This window comes from Trichosurus vulpecula, chromosome 3, assembly GCF_011100635.1.
Source record: "Trichosurus vulpecula isolate mTriVul1 chromosome 3, mTriVul1.pri, whole genome shotgun sequence".
NCBI lineage: Eukaryota > Metazoa > Chordata > Mammalia > Diprotodontia > Phalangeridae > Trichosurus > Trichosurus vulpecula.
In genome coordinates this window covers 101,433,232-101,450,261 of record NC_050575.1, presented here as the reverse complement: position 1 = coordinate 101,450,261, position 17,030 = coordinate 101,433,232, and the positions used below count along the sequence as shown (strand labels likewise).

The following is a 17,030-nucleotide window of genomic DNA, read 5'->3' as shown; positions in this document are numbered from 1 at the left end:
TTGGGACCTTAGCCCAGTGACCCTGAACCCTGCACCTCTGCTCTTGTTAACAGTGAGAAGAGCCCTTCCCATTGATTCCGTGCTAGATCATCCTTACCAATTCTGATCTTTGCCTCTCCTAACTTAATTAAAATTTCCTACTTTCTTGGTTTGGTAAACACTGAGCTAGAACCGATGGCATTTTCTCACTTGTCTTGTGATACTCTTAAGGTTCCTGAGTCTGTTTCCTTCTCTCTTTCCTCAGTTTACTCTTCTGTAAAAAAAAAAAAAAAAAAAGGTAGATACACTGGTTGGTCTTTAAAGGCATTTCAACCCCAGTCTATGTCTGTCTAACCAGTCTAACGTCCTCTCCTTGCCAGGAGAGTTTGGGTAGTGAATCTGCTGTGATTCTTTACTCCCGCTGGATCTTAAACTTGACCCCAAACGCACAGAAGAGCTGCATTTTGAAGGCTCACTGTAAGTTCACAGCGTGCAAGGCTTTGTGGGTGGGGGATGGAGTGGAGACCTCGCCTCGCCCTTTTCTCCTGAAGCGAGGGAGGGTTGTGCAGGAGCGGAAAAGAACCCCGAGGAATCCTATGGAGCTGAGCTGGCTGAGATATAGGACAGATGCCACCTTGGGGTGGGGAGGGGGGGGGGGGTGTCCCAGCACACGTGATTTCAATGGAAACTCGCGGAGGAAAGCGTGTGGGGTCATCTCCCAGTCCCATGCCGGAGGAGGCGGGGCAAGGTAAGCTGTCTGGCCCCGCCCCACCATTGACAGGCACGTGCCTGTATTCTCGTTAACGATTGGCTGCGAAGAATGCGTCCTGATGTAATAACCAGAAGCCCTCGGAGCTCTAGCACGCAGGCGCAGTCAGCGGCCGCTCGGAGATCTAATACTCGGGCCTGAATCGCCTTGGCCGAAGGTGGGAGGAGGGAGCGGGGGTGGGGGTGGGGCAGAGAGGGGCGATCTCTTCCTGGTGGGGCGGGGTGAGTCGGGTTGTGGCTGGAGGGGAGTTGGGGTAATGGGGTGCCGTCCCCGCCCTGAGCTGCCCTTTGCCTTCCCTTAGCCATGGGATCGCAGCTGAGCGGCTGCAGTGACGGCGACCGCGGAGGCCCGCCCGACCCGGCCCCGGAGACGCCCGAGCCCGCTGCTCCTGAGGCCGGCGACACGGCTCCCCGGCCGTGCCCGGACCCCGCCGATTGGGGGCTCCTCGACGACGTTCGCTTCCTCATCGTTTGCACCCCCTGGTACTAGCGGGATTCCCGAGCAGCGTCGGGAGCCGAGGGCCAGGACCCCGCCTGCCACTGGCTGCGGAGAATGTCGCTGCGACCCCACGCCCCCCTCCGCCTGCCGTGGCCACCCTGCGCCACCCCACCGCGACCCCCGCCGGACAGCCTCCGTTTCGTTTCCCCACTTTGTCTGCCCCTCATTACATCGTGATCTTGGCCGGGGGGGGGGGGGGGCGGAAGGTCACCTTGCCACCACTTCCCTCTGTTCTCCTGCCCCCTGCCCCGGGCCCAACATCCTTATTATCTCCTGCCTGCCGGCACATTTACTCTTTAACTCCTAGAGCCCTTTTGTCTCTGGAAATTCTTTTAGTCTTGGGGTGGCCAGCCGCCTCTCTTTCCAGACCCCCCCGCCCAACAAAGGTGCAGAGGTCCTGTACCTCTTCCCTGAGACCCGCTTCAGCCTGATTATTGCTTTCTACTTAGTATGAAGCCCCCACTGCCCATCTCCCTCGGCCCCACCCACTCTTCTTTCTCCTTCTCTCTGGAGGGCGTAGAAACAACTCTCCAGGTCATCACAGATGGCCGTGGACTGGAGCCCCTGGAAGCTACCGTTTACAGTCTTCTTTCCTCTCCATCCCATTTACCGTGGGATCCTAGGTTTCTCGTCCTCAAACACTCAAATATCCCCAGGTCTCCAAAAGCACTGCTCCCAATCTCCAGACCCTTCAGTTTCTTCCCATCTGCATTCATCTCCCAAGGATATCGTACCACTTGTCCCTCCTTCGCCCTCCTCTCCAGAGAAATGACAATCTATATATTTTCATTTTATTTAGAAATGGTTTAAAAAACATTATACAAAGGCTGATCAGTTTTAAAATGTGACGGACACTGAAATGCTGCGATGCCGTCCAGGGTGATGGGAGCCCAGACTCTAAGGGCACCAGTATGGAGGCCTCAGCCTTGGCCAGGTCGGGGAAGACACACAGACTATGGTGGAGGTGTGGGGGATGGAGGGTGGGCAAGTGGGTCAGGAAAGGGGCCAACTCAAACTCTGCCCCCAACTCCAGTGAGGCCTGCCCCTTCCTCTGCCCCCAGTGCCTCTTCCTCTGTTCCCTTCCTCAGCTATACCCCAGTATCTTCAGGGCTCAGGAGGATCCCAGAGGGGACCACACAGGATTAAGGGTTTTCAGGAGGTCAGAGCAGAAACCCGGACCCTAGTATGGATCCAGGCATCAGAGAGGAAGAGGGAAGAAGATGAACCAGGAGGAACCAAGATGAGATGAATGGAGGAGAGGCTGAGCTGGACTGCTCCAGGCCCTCATGAAGCATGGGCCATGATCTCAGAAGGGATAGTGACGAGAGGGCCCAAGCAGGGATGAGTAGTGGGGCACAGTGGTGTGGCTTCATTCTTTTCACCGATATTGGTCAGAAGTGGTGGAAGATACCCAAGGCCCCCTCTGAGCCAGGCCTTGCCCAGCAGCCATCACAATTTGGGGCATGGTGTGACAGAGAGAGCACTCAATTATAGTTCACCACTATCTTGCATGACCCTACCAAGTCAAATCCTCTTTCTGGGCCCCATTATCCCCTCTGTCAAAAGAGGGTAATGTTATCTGCCCGGCTAGCTTAACAGGATCCTTGTGAGTTTCAAATAGGCCAAAAGATGTCACCTAATAAAGTGCCTCGAAAAGTATAAAACACTGTATTGACAGAAAGATTATGTCTCTGATGCCAGACGTCCCCCATCCCAGGGAGCTGGCCCTTGGCAAGAATTGAGGATGAGCACAAGAAGAGAGAATTGGTGACTTGGGAAGTTCATTTGGGAGAATGCCCAAGCCAGGGCAGAGGCCAGCGTCTCAACCTAGGGCACCAGCAGGGAATCATCTTCCCCTTCTAGCATAAACAAGTCTCCAGAGTTTAAGATGTGACCACAAAAGGAAAAAGATCCACCAACAAAGGAGGGAAGCATTAGAGTAAATAGCCCAGTGGGTGCTCCATTTAGTTGTCCTGGCAGGGCCCCAGAAGACTTCTGTGTCCTGCCTCCACTTTCCAGCCCAGGAGGCTTCTGGGTGACCCCTTCATAAAGAATTTTATAGATTTAGCAAATTACTGACTTGGTATAGAAACCTAGAGCTGGAAGGGATTAGAGAGAGCATCTAGCCTAACCTTGTGTTTGATCCAGGAGTCACATCTGTGATGTCCCTGACAGTCATCCAGCCTTTGCCTGAACATTCTTCATAATAAGAAATTCATTCCCGACCAAGGGTAGTTCATCCCGTTATTTGGGCAGCTGAGACTATTAGAAAGTTTTTAGACTAAACTGATACTGCTGTCCCTGTAACATCCAGGGCTCTGAGTTCTGCTCTGTGGGGCCAAGGGGAACAAACTTAACCCCCACACTCCCCACTGCTCTTCAAATACTTGAAAGCATCAATCTCAATTCCAGGCTCAATATCCCCACCCCAACCTCCAGTTCCTTCATCTTCCTGTCTGCCCTCCTCTTGCAACTCTCCAGCTTCTCAATATTCTTCCTAAAATATGGAGTCCAGAACAACACAACTACCCCAGATGTGATCTAACCAGTGGCACCATCAACACCTTTGTTTGGAATGACAGGCCTCTCTAAATGCAGTCTGGGACACCATTTGTTTTTTAGGCTATAATGCACATGCTACTGACTCCTTGAGCTTGAAGTTCAATAAAACTCCCAGATATTTTTTGTGCAAACTAGTTTAGCCCTCACCCACCCCCTTTCTATACTTGTACAGCAATATATATATCATATATATATACATATATATGATATATATATTTTACCAAGTGGAGGATTTTGCATTTGCCATTAAATTCCATCATTTTAGATTTCTCCTATCTATCTTCCTAGCCTGCCAGGATTTTTCCAGATCCTGTCATTTAATGTGTTAGCTAATTTTTCCTGGCTTTGTGTCAACACAGTTTTGATAGGCATTAGTTATCCGTACTTTTGTTCAAGTCAGGGACAAAAATGCTGGATAGAACAAGCTTGAGGACAGAGTCCTAGGGCCACTTGGAAAGGAGTAAATGATAGTTAAGGAAGGAGGAGCCAATAATACCTGCTTTGGCCCTGTCCTCACCCCCAAGCAAACTTCTACAAGGATTTCACATTGGAGGGGCAGCCCCAGTTTCTCTAGGCTCCTGAGTCTCCAGAGATCAATACTTAGGGCAACCATGGCTTTGTACATTGATGTGGAGAGGGGGTGGGGAAGAGAGTGGAAGGGAATCTTATGTCCTCCTTACAGTAGTCAGGAAATCTCCATGCCCATGTCTTGAAGTGATCCACTGACCCGTACCCTTGTGATGGGAGTCATGGGTCATGGGCCAGTAGAGGTCTAGAGAGGGAATAGGCTACCTCCCTCCAAAACAGCCCTGTACAGGAAGTCAGATTGTTTATCCTGCCTCCAGCCTGTGCCACTCCTCTGCACCCTTCTTAATTAGATTTGCCCCAGGTGTTAGGATACCAAGTTATGGCTCTGGGCATATCTGTGCCAGGAGAAGTAGAAACAAGGAAGACCCCAGGGCTTTATGTTCCTTGGCCCAAGGGAGGCTAAGTTCACAGATTACATAGCCTTGGTGCTAAAATGCTGATGATAAAATACCTCACATTTGTAATGGAGAGAAAGGAACCTGATTGTCCTGGAGAGAGACCTCATCCATGCTGTCTGAGGAGCCCAAATTTCAGTTCTATTAATGATGGACACTGTGGAGATACCATGAAGGGCATTGGGGGAGGGGGGAGGAGGTGTCCAGCCCAGGAAAAGTGGATAGGTCCAAAGAAGAGGTATGAACAGGTGAACAGAAAGGTCACTGAGACCAGCTATGAAAACCACTTGAAAGTGGACATGCTAGTGGAAAATTTCATGTTTTGCAGTGGACATTTGAATCTGCCCCACTTCATTGTGACCCTTCTCTGAAACTCGATTTACCATGAGAAAATTGAACAAAGTCTCTGAGATCCTGTGCAGCTCTATAATCCACAATCCTTTTGTGTCTAGAAAAGCTGTGTGTAACTTGAATTTCCAGAATCTCATTTTAAATGCACTAATGGTGCAATCCTAGGGAACTCCCTTTTATAAAGTAAAGACTTGTCCGTTCTGCAAATCCAGCTTTTCATGGGCTGGTTTATCCCAAACAGGGCATCCTGGCCTGAAAGCAGAGGTGTTCAGGATACAGCATGCCCAATGTGAGAGGAAGGAAGTAAAAAGAAAATGGGTTCAGGGACAGAGTGTGTCGAGGACAGACGGGAAGCTGAAAGTCCCTCAGGTCTGTCTGCTTAATGGATTTCTGTCCACCTTGGACCTATCCTGACTAGCTTCAATGAAGCCTGGCATTTCAGGCAGTCCCTTGGAGGTGGCTGGGGAGGCAGGGAAAGGTGAGGGGGGAGTGGGGCAGGGCTCTTCAACAGGAGAATCATTGGCATGGTTGAGGGGACAAGGGCCCTGCAGCAGGGGAATCACTGGAATAGCTGGGGAGTGGCAGTGCAGTAGCTCTATGTGCTCCCTTCCACCCCAACTCTAGGCATGGCCCAGGACCAAGAACAGAAGGGGGACCTGCATAGGGTCAGGAGTGGGGAGGGGATGGGGATCAGGATGGGAGTAGGAGGAGGAACACGGGCTCATCAAGACTAACCCTCTCAGTTTACAGATGAGGAAACAGGCCAAGATGAGAAGTGGCCTTACCTAAGTCACACAGTCAGAAACTAGCAGAATCAGGGTTCAAACCCAGGCTCTCGACTTCAAATCCAACGCTCTTTCTACTGCTATACCAGCTGCCTCTTCTGGCAATGGGAAATGGAAAGGAGGTGAGAAGCAGATGGGGCTAGGGCCTGGGATAGTGACAGGGACCATACAGGAAGGAACTGGAAGTCAAAGTGGGAAGGCTACAGCAATGGGTCTGGGGCTCAGAAAATCTCTCGATTCTGGGGCGTCCGCGTTCCTTGGGGATCCAACCTCTCTCCAACCATCCAAGGCCAGCTACCTTCCTGGCCCTTGGCCTTCAGTGTCTCCCCCATGGCCCTGGGTTCTTAGCAAGGAGTGAGTCGGGGCTACCAGCCTAGCTCCTCATCCCTGTGGCCAGAGTCCCAAGGGGCTCCAATGGTTGATATCCAACCCCAAAGAAGCTCGTCCCCTCACTCTTGATCCATCCCAGTTCCCCTAGGGCCACCAAGACACTACCTGGCTTCCCTCCTCTTAGTGGGAACTTGGCCTTGGTGCTCTGGGGTGGAGGCTCTTATACTGGTGTACACTGGACTGAGATGAACAGACAGCTTCCCAAGTCCTCAGGGAATTGCTTCTGACAAATGGGGATTAAAACAGTAGTAACGGGACATTTAAATATTCGTGACATGAGAGGAAAGTCCAGCAGAGATGAGGCTGGACCATAGGCTCCCCCTGAGCACAAGAGGCCCCTGCCTCTCATTGGCCCAGGGGAAGCTTCAGTTTTCTGAGGAACCTGCTTGGTTGTGGGGGGTGGTCACAAAAACACCTTCCTTGCCCACAGAGAGCCTTGCCTCCATAGCCACACAGGCTCCGTGATCCATGATCAGTTACAAACATCTGACCAGCAGGTGTTGGGAGTCAGTAGCCAGACAATGCCCGGGTTTGGAGCAGAAAGGAGGAGGCAAGCAGCTGATCCTGCCCCAGGCCATAATCCTCACCTTAAGATCATGGGGCCCTGCCATACCCAGGGACACCTGGAGTCAGGTCCCTCAGAAGAGGACTGACAGGCCCAGGCAGCTGTCAGGGAGCAAATGCTGGTTTCTCCCAGGTGAACTGTGCTCAGAGGGCCTTTGGGAATCCCAGGAGAGGCCCCTAATAATTGGGGTTCCAGCCTCTGGGAATGAGGAACAGTTATGAGGCAGCAAGAGCAGAGACCTCCTCCCCCCCACAAAGCTCTCCTCAGCAAAGGTTATCTTTTGCCTTTCCCTTTGGATCAAAGGCATTTTAAAAAGGGAGCTTTGGGTCCAAGTTGGGATAGGTGCTTGGAGATCAGCTCTGGCTGATTTCTCCCATTCCCCTTTTCCAGGTAGATTCCAAGAGCCAAGCTTTAGGCTGGAGTTGCAAACCCATTGCTTGTGGCTCTTGGCCTGGACCTGTGTGGCGCCCCCCTGTTCCTCTGGGTCCTAGGAGTGAGGTCCCTGCCCTCTCTCAGGCCCTGGCAAGGATGCCCCGGCTGGCAGGGCAAGGACGTGCTGGTCATACCCACTCCTGGACTGGCCGTTTGTAGTAGGTAACCTGCTGTTGTGCCCCCTTGTTCTTAAACTGAAATATGGTGTAGACAAGGACAAGAATGCAGAGGGATAGGGTACAGGGGATGATGACGGCCACGGCGTTCACTGAACCAGGCACATCATCTATGGTAACCATGATGTCCACGTCGTCCTGGGGCCTGCGACGCTCCTTCCTCCTCTCCACTTCCTTCTGGTTACAGCCCATCCAGTCCCGCAGGATGGAGCGGGGGTAACCGGGCTCCACACTCAGCTTCTGGTTATCAAACTTCCAGTAGTCCCGGCCCTTGTAGAAATAGGTGTAATCTGAAGAGACAGAGCCAGGATCAGACCCACCAACTTTAGCATGGGATCATCTTCTGCTCGCAGGTCCCTGCTGCCAGCCTACATTTCACCCTTAACTTTGGAATCAATTCCTTCCGCCCGGGGTGAGCCTCCCTCAGCCTCTAATCACTTTGAACTCAGAGGTTGCTGTTCTCAACCTAAAGTTACCCTTAATTCCAAAGTCCTTTTCTTCTCAGGCACACCACTCTCAGCTTTGGGTCCCCCAACTCCAGGATTGGTCTTTAGTCTATAGTTACCCTCACCTAGAGAGTCATCCCCTGCCAGATTAAGGCCTTCTTTATCTCCAGTCACTGTCTTCCAGGGTTGTCTTCCCTCAGCCTTCCTCAGGTCACCCTCAATTCTGGTGTCACTGACCTTAAGCCTAAGGTTGCTCTCAACTCTGGAGTAATTTTCCTCAGAGTTCATTCACCTCCTCCCTCAGTCTGGGGCCACATAATTCTGATGTTACTTCTCTGACCTCTGGAGCATTGCCCTCTACTGAAGGTTATTACTTCATGGTCACAGTTCTCAGCCCAGGGTCAGTGGCCTCAGTTGGGAAAGTCTGTCCTGAGGGCACAGCCTCTCCTGAACCCTTGGGTACTTCCCCCTCCCCTCAATTTCCTTCTCCCCATTATTCCCAAGAGCCTCCAGTGACCCAGAGGTAGAATTTAGAATAGTACTGTAGGCAGGGGTGGGTGGGTTATAATGGAAAGTAGATCTTTAGAACACTAAAGCTAGAAGGGAGCTTCCAGGCCTTTTGATACCCATCTCTTATTATTTCACTTGCGGAAGAGAAGGCCAAGAGAGAAAAAGGGAGTTGCCCAAGGTTACACATCCATAGATTAACTGGCCAAGCCAGGACTAGAATCTGGGTCTCATGACCTCCAGGCAACTATTCTTTAGATTCAAAAAGCAAATTCCCCAGACTCACTCCCTAACTCCACCCCTCAAGTTCCCTAAGTGCATGACCCAATTTGGGCTCCTTCCTGGTCTTGGTCTCTCCTAAATGACTTCACAAAACCTAACTGACTGCGCATTAAAATTGATAGAAGAGAATACCACATTGTGTGTGATCTGCCTTTGTGGGAGCTCAGAGAAGGGAGCCTATATTGTAGGCTTAGGAGTCAAGGCAGGAAAAGCAGTCTAGAAAGTCTTCCTGGAGGAGATAACACTTGGGCCTTGTAGGATAGGCTTAGATGGGCAGAGATGGCAGTCAGGACAGCAAGTCTTAGATGTTCAGAGGAGGTGTTGCCTGTATGACCTTGGTCAAACCCCATGTTCTAGAGATTTCAGTTTCATTTTCTATAAAATGAGTGGGTTGAAATAAATGATCTCTAAGGTTCCTTCTGGTTATGAACCCTATGATCTTTCCAAGAGGAAAAGCAGTGAACTTGAGGAATTGTTTCTTGTTTCCTGAGTTACACTGAGCTTCCCAAGGCAGGGACAGTAGACTTCTCTCCTACCACCCCCATTCTATCAATCCGCACCCAGAGCCCAGGGATTGGTCCAGAAGAGGCCCTGAATATGACTACAGACCCAGGTCAGGACACTTACAGCCTTCTTTGCTGATGAAGGCCCCCTGGGGAGATTGGGGGATGCCCTTCCACACAGTGATAGGTTTGGGGTATCCAGGGTCAGTTGCCCGTCTCTCCTCGTTGTAGCGCCAATACCACTCCCCTTTGAAAAAGTAGGTCTTGCCCACAGGCTCCCAGCGAAGAGCTGTGTCTATGCCCTCACGAGGCAGGCAGGTACCCAGCTCTCCCAGGCTCTGAGGGTATCCAGGCTCCACACTCACCTCCTTGAAGACCCAATATTTGTCACCTGTGAATGGAGGAACCCAGTGTTAGGGACTAGCTATTCAGACCAACATCCTCATCCCTAAGTTCTGCTCTAGTTGGAAAAAGGGTTCTTGGGTCCTTATATCCCAACCCCAAGCAATCCAGTCCCCAAGGGCCTTGGGAGCCCAGGAAGTCAGTGACTCTCTCCCCCTATGAACAGGGTCCTGTCTAGGGCATTGGAAATAAGGGTAAGACAAGAAATGAGGCACAAGGTCTGCCCTTAGAGAGCAAGGAGATAGATACAAATAAATGGAAAGTCATGATGTACCTTGTGACTGGTCTTCCATTGGCTCACCCTCAATCATTAATTCATTTGTCATGGTCATCAGTTCCACAAACATGCCCCAACCTTGGACCTCCCCTCTGACTTAGCCCATAGTTCTTCCTCAGCTCCTTTCTCCCTACAATCACTCACTATGCAAAGTCATTCACTCCCACAGTTTCACCTGTCACCTCTATTGTTGACCCAGAAACCTATCTCCAGCCCTGTCCCCTCTCTGGCATAGCTCCAGTCCCATATCTCCGCTTGGGTGTCCCCACCAGCCCCACAGACTCAGCGAGTGCATCTAGAACCGAACTCCTCACCTTCCCCTCAAACTGACCCTGTGCTTCCCGATCTCTCTCTCTCTGCTGGCACACGATCAATGTCCTCTCATTACCCAGCCTCCAACCACACTGTCATCTCAGACTCTTCCTTCTCTCTCACCCAATTTGGCTACAAAGAACACATTTTCTCAGCCAAAAAGTAAGTGCTGAAATATATTCCTTTTGCAAAGTCTTTTGGCAGTAACAATCATGAAAATAGTTCACAATTCTAGAGTATTTTAAGGATTAAAAGGTGCTTGCCTTACAACAAACCCACTTTACAGATGAAGAAACCTCCTCAGGGAAGGGATTTTGCCAGGGTACAAAACTAGGAAGTAGCTGAGTTGAACCAGAAACCTGGGTCTCCTGATTCCAAGGGCTCTTTCCATAATACATGAGGGAGTTCATTTCTTTTCTTGAAATCAAGATGGTCCTGGAAAATCTTGAATGCATGTCTGTCACACTTTTGTCTAATCTCTCACCACCTAGCCTTGTTTTTTTCTTTCTCCTTTGTTTCTTTCAGATTTGTCACCTCCTCTTCACCCCTACGGCCCCATCCTCATAATTTCTCAACTGGACTATTAACTGGCTTCCTCTTCCCATCCCTCCTACACCTACTGATGGTTATTTTTCTTTTGCCCAGATCTGAGCATTTCTCTGCCTTGCTCAGAAACTTTCAATGGCTCCCCGTTGCCTTTATTTGATAAAGTCCATATGCTTCAGTCTGACATTTTAGACCCTCCGTTATCTGGTCCCACCTTATTTTTCTAGCTTTGCCTCCCATTCTCTCTTACCCAAACCCTCCATTCCAGTCAGGCTGGTCTCCTTCATGTGCTCTGCATATGCCACCAGGGTGCCCCTGGCCTCCATGCTTTTGCCCATGCTGAGACTCTTGCTTAAAGTATCCTCCCTCTCCTTGCTCCTTTCCCCCTCCTCCAATCCTACCCATAGTTCAGGGTCCTGCTCATAATCAAATAAGACAGTGTATATAAAGCACTTTGTAAAACTTTAAAACACTATATAAAGTTAGTCATTATCATCATTATCCACTGAAAAGATGATTACTATCATTTTAGATTATTATGAAATATTATTACTTATTATAATGATATCCTACCTCCTCCACAACAATCTCTCCCACCTCTTGGAACCATAAAGTTGATCTCCCTTAACTACTGTGGACTTGGACTCTCTCTGACCCCAGCAACCTGGCATTTGAATATGTCTCATTATATCTTTTCTTGTTCTCTAAGAGATTCATGTGTCTAAGTCTTGTTGCCCTCCATATACGTGAGCTCTCTGAGGGCAGGACACAGGTCTGCTCCTTCTATGTCTTTCCCAGATTGTTAACACCACAGTGGTATAATGGAGCACAGGACTAGGCACAAGGGGAGATTCTATCAATGCTGGTTTACTTGTTCACAGTCAAGAGTGTTGGGTCCACTCCCGTAAGGCTGAGGAGGAAGACACCCATATACCTTTGAAGAAGACAAATCGACCATCAGACCTCTCATAGGCAGCATCAATTCGAGCTGGTAATCCTTTCCAGAACTGTTCAATTTGCATGGGATAGCCCTCCTGAACCCGATTATTCCGAAGACGCCAAAACCAGCGGTCCTGGGGGAAAAGGGTGGACTCTGGGGGAGGGAGCCCACACCAGCCACACCTTAGCCTCCCAACCTCCAGAAACTCCATGGAATGAGTAAGGGAAGTCTTTATCACCTCAGAGGACCCCATCCTAAATACAATCTGTCAGATGCATCTGCGCAGTGCGTTACACCTCCTAGGAGGAAAACAGGACTGGGACTCTTCTCACCATTTTATAGATGGGGACACTGCAGTCCAGAGAACAGAAGGCTATTGTCAAAGTTTACACACCAAGTTAGCAGCAAAGCCATGATGAGAATGTCAGAGATTCTGATTCCAAGGCCAAGATTCTTACTTCCTCCCTGCCCAAAGCCCCGTCCCACTTCCCTGACTGAGGATCTGACAGGGCACAGATTAGCAAGCCCAGCTAGGCATACCTTGAACACAAACATCTCTCCCCGAAAGAGAGCCACAGTGTTGAAGTTGCCATCACAAATGTTGGGCTTTGTACCCGGGGTGGATGGCCGATCTCCCAGAGGTGGCCTTGGGGGCCTGGGCTGACGCTCATGTTTCCTCTCTGGGGAGTGGATCCGGCGGGCAGGGAGTGTGGGGAGGGGTCGGGTGGGCTCCAGGGGCTCAGCAGGAGGACCTGGGGAGAGAGAGAGAGAGAGAGAGAGAGAAATTGAGTTACAAACTTCTTAAACTCCAGCAAACCCCTTAGATGGGAGCCAGGATAGCCACATTCTAGTCTTAAATTTATAGCAAGTTAGTTCTGTAACTTTGGGCAAGTTCTTTTCCCTCTTTGGTTGGACTCATTATCTCCTCTGGGAAATGGAAACATTAGCCCTTGCCTCCCAGTGGAGGTGAAATTCAAAGAACTTTCTACCCATTCTATTATCTAATTCTCACCACAACCCTGAAAGGGAAATGGATGTGCAAAGAAACAATGTGACAAAAATGTAAAGGAAAGCACCATCAAAAGGCATCAGAACTCTGATTAATAGTGATAAGTTGTAACTTCAGAGGACTAGTGATGAAATACCTCTCTCCTCCTGACATAAAGGTGGGGAACTATAGGTAAGGAATGAGGCATTCATTGTTAGACATAAGTTTGTTTTGCTAGGCCAATGTGTTAGTTTATTTTGTTTAATTATACTTCTAGAATGGTGGCTGTTGGGAAGTGACAGCAACATAAAAGAAAAAAGGCATCACTACGACTAAATATATATATATATTTTTTTAAATAAAGGACAGAACTTACTCCTGGTCACATTCTTAATAAGTGACAGGATCAGAGCTAAGGTCTCTTGACTCTTAGACCAGAGCTCTTTCTACTTCAAAGTCCACTCAGTCCAAGCCAGCATTGGGCATTAACAATTTCTTTTCGGGAGATACCAAGTATCAACTCAAGTCCCTTTGTGTTTCTCACCCACCCACCCCAAACCAAGGGGTTCCTCGTGTTGTGGAATCACAGAAGTTTAGAACTGAGGGGAACCTTAGGGGGCATCCGGTTCAACTTCTCCCTGAACAGGAATGTCCTTGACAACAAGGGATCCAGCCTCTGCCTAAAGCCCTGCTTAAAGTGATAGGGAACTCACTACCACCCAAGGCACCTTATTCTACTTTGGGGCAGCTCTTGGTTGTAGGAAATGTTTTCCTTATATTGAGCTGAAATTTGTCTCTAATTTTTCTCCATGGCTCCCAGTTCTGACCTCGGAGCCTTGCAGAATAAGGCTCCATAACCACCCTTCATGTACAGGGGACAAATCCGCCCCCCCCCCCCCCAAGCTCCCCTCTACTAACCATAGATCTTCTGAATTCCCTGCAGGTCATCCTGGGGCAGCTTGAAGCTGTGCGTCTCCATGTACTGGTAGAAGGGGGCCATGATGGCGCTGGGGTCATTAGAATGCTCTAGTCCCAGTGCATGGCCCAGCTCATGCACTGCTACCAGGAAGAGGTCGTTCCCTGCAGGGACAGATGACAGCACCGGTCAGTTGCCTGTCCACCCTCCAGGGGGAGTGAGGGACAGTTTCCAGGGATTCAGCAACCTGGTTCAGCCAACTTCTGTGACTTATTCAGAGTCCTATACCTAACATTTGGCCCAGGGGTAGAAAGGACTTCCACTCACCCAAATGGGCATCGAAGGGCACAAAAGGTTCATTTTATCATACAAATGGGATAATGTAGTGGTGTGCAGACAAAAGTTTAACAAGTAGCTCTCTGGGAGAGAAATGACACACTTTTTAGTTTAATCTGTATTTCATTTCTCCATCACTTTCTAAAATCTAGACAATCAACAAAACAATAAATCAAGGCTCGATTTTATAGTGTTTGCCAATTTCCAAGATGTAAATGCTCACACTAAAAATTTAACGGCTTCTCTTTCCCTCCCACCATCTCTGCCTGTTAACTTCCTGCCCATCCTTCCAGGCCAAGCTCAGCTATCACCCTTTCCTGGAAGCCTTTCTTGATTTCCCAGCTGGAAGTAGTTTCTTCCTCATTTGACCTCACAACACTTCCTCTATCTCTGATGCACTTTTTTTTTTTTGGCCCTGTAATTTCACTGGTTCCACTGGGCATCCCCAATGAGGAAACTCCTTTCGCTAATTCCAAATCTCCAACTTATAGTCTTAAAGAATTGACTGGGACACTGAGAAGGCAAGTGAATTGTCCAGGGCCACTAGGTCAGCATGTGTCAGAGGAGGGACATGAACCTAGGTCTTCCTGATTCTGAGACTAGCTCCCTATCCACTATTGTAGGCTGCCCCTCTCACTCCCACGTATTTATCGCATGTAAAATCTGTATCCCCTTTAGATGTGTTTGTGTCTCATCCCCTCTACTCCTACTAAGCTCCTAGAGGGCAGGAGCCATGGCTTCTTTATCCATCTATCTCCTCCAGTGCCCAGCACAGTGTTCTCCATACAGTAGGCTCTTACTAAATGTTTGTCAAATAAGTGAGTGAATGAAGTTTAAAGAATAGAGAAGAGCAACAAGTAACATTGATCACAAGAATATTCTGGATTATAAGTATTCATGTCCACGTCCTATTTCCCCAGTTAGATGCTGTACAGCAAGAGGGCAAGGACCAATTCTACTTTGTCTTCCCCTCCACACCAAGTGCTAAGCTTTGATGGGTGACCACCATTCCATGGATTTCATGGAGGTTTTGTTTACTGAGTGAGCTGTCTTGTTCTCTATCTCCTTTCATAACAGCGCTCCCTTAGTCCAGGGAAACAGCGTGGAGAGAAAAGGTTATTTATTAATAGGTAGTACCGCCCTTCATCCTGGGCAGGCAGGGGCCTCTGCTTCAGGCCTCACACCTCCAGGGATCCTGAGTTTTGGGGGACTCTACTCATCCTGGGCACAAAAAATTAAGATAAAAATGAATTATGAACAATAAAAATAATTACAAATAGCCTACACAGCTAAGTGAATGTTATCTTATTTGTAGGGGATATGACAATGTCTGAACATACCAAACTTAAGCCTGCCAATTGTCCTGGATTAGATGAGGCAGTTCCAGATTCTGATAGCCCCAAATCCCCCGTTTGGTGAATGTACCAGAAAATGTTCCACATTTATCCAACCCATTCTGCTTGCCCTGAGTTTTCAACTAGCTTAAGAGATTGTAGATGATCACTTATTGCTAAACGTCATGAATCATTTGAAAGTATAATGTATACTGTCAACTGAATGTGTTGTTATGAATGAGAAATTTAATAACATAAATACATGCCAACATGCACAACAATGTGTAGACTAGACCTTTATTCATCATTATAAGATACTACTTTGTAAGAGATATGCAATGTGATCAATGGCTGATGCTATGTTAGCAGTCAGTTGCAGTAAGAAAAAAAAAACAAATTGGCCTGGACAACATTGAGAGTAATATTCTGATTTTCTGAGATGATGTGAGTACCAAAACAGTGCTGCTGAATTTAGGAATATTCTTTTGACATCTTATGTACATTTCGGGTTTAAAACATAAAAATAGAGTACATTGCAGTTTGAGAATATTTAAACATTAGTATTAGTAGTATATTCTCTATGTTCTGAGCAGTTAACTGCTTTTGATATCCTGTCTTCACTCTTAGAATTTCCAATATGTACTTTATTAACTGCTGAAAAATTCTAGATGCTTTCCCTAAATTCTGAATAATTCACAAAATACTATTTCTTCAAATTTGTTTTTATACATACATCCAAGTCATTAATGCTATAACTGTAGCTATAATAAACCTAAATTTAAAAATTCTCCCATTTAAAGAAGGGGTAGATTGATGGTCGCCATCAAAATGCACATGCAGGCTAGCTCAATGTATTGTATAGGATCATGTCTTCTGTTATATACTGTTATGCTAGAGGCTGGATAGTTTGTGTATAAACATATATTAAGTGTTTATATTTTAATTTTGTACTTTTTGTGTCTGTATGTGTTTAAACTGTCATAAACAAAAGTGCCAAAAAACAAGGTGAAATACAATTTTTGAATAAGAAAATATTGTTAGATGTCTGTTATATAAATTAGCAAACTAAGTATTTAAACTAAGTAAATCTTAGGAATAAGTATTGATAATTGAAATATAATTTCCACTTGATTTCATTTCCTTAAATTATTACTTTGATGTATTTTCTACATCTAATACAAAATGATTATTATATAAATTTCAAGCATTATTGTGTCTTGAAGTTTGAAAAAATAGGGCTCTATGTAATGTAAAGGTAGGAACGACAGTCCATTCTCTGACTTATTTGTACTGCAAACACAACAAATAATATTTTTAAAAATAACCATTTAAACTTTAGTGTAAGATGGAATGAAAAAGATGTTTGAAATGATCTATATCATGAAAATAAATATCAATAAATTATCAATACCTTTTGTGAAGAGCCTTTTTCCCCACAAAATGCACCTAAATTGAGTTCCAACCTATGATAAAATTTTCATACCCCGTGTTTTATTCTTTGATGTAACACAGCTGCAAACAGTGCAACATTTTTGTTTTTCTTAGGACGTGTATTTTTGGGGAGTGATAGAAGATTTTTCAATATATTTTACCTTCTAGGTATCAGTTGTCTATTGGCATTGAAAATACTTTCTGAAAATAAAAATATGGGTATTTGGAGCACGTTGAGGGACTGCAAGTAGTGAAAGCGTGTTGTTGACCTTCGAAGAGCACCATGACATCAGGGGGGTGATGCCATGACGTGCAAATGA

The 17,030-nt window shown here is 47.4% G+C and overlaps 1 protein-coding gene and 1 long non-coding RNA gene across 2 annotated transcripts in view; one reads left to right on the top strand and one right to left on the bottom strand.

The window, feature by feature from the left end:
- The first annotated feature begins 813 nt into the window (after positions 1–813).
- On the top strand, positions 814–2,378 carry LOC118844656. The gene is made up of 2 exons (XR_005009974.1): positions 814–905; positions 1,050–2,378. It is a non-coding gene; the product is annotated as an uncharacterized LOC118844656 (long non-coding RNA).
- A 5,064-nt stretch (positions 2,379–7,442) lies between these two features.
- MMP24 (matrix metallopeptidase 24) overlaps positions 7,443–17,030 on the bottom strand; it is a 61,322-nt gene continuing 51,734 nt past the window's right edge. Inside the window, exons 5-9 of the mRNA XM_036751745.1 lie at positions 13,612–13,773; positions 12,246–12,457; positions 11,700–11,838; positions 9,353–9,619; positions 7,443–7,780 (exon numbers count right to left, since the gene is read on the bottom strand). Coding sequence (XP_036607640.1) covers positions 7,443–7,780; positions 9,353–9,619; positions 11,700–11,838; positions 12,246–12,457; positions 13,612–13,773 — 1,118 coding nt within the window. The remainder of the gene's footprint in view (positions 7,781–9,352; positions 9,620–11,699; positions 11,839–12,245; positions 12,458–13,611; positions 13,774–17,030) is intronic.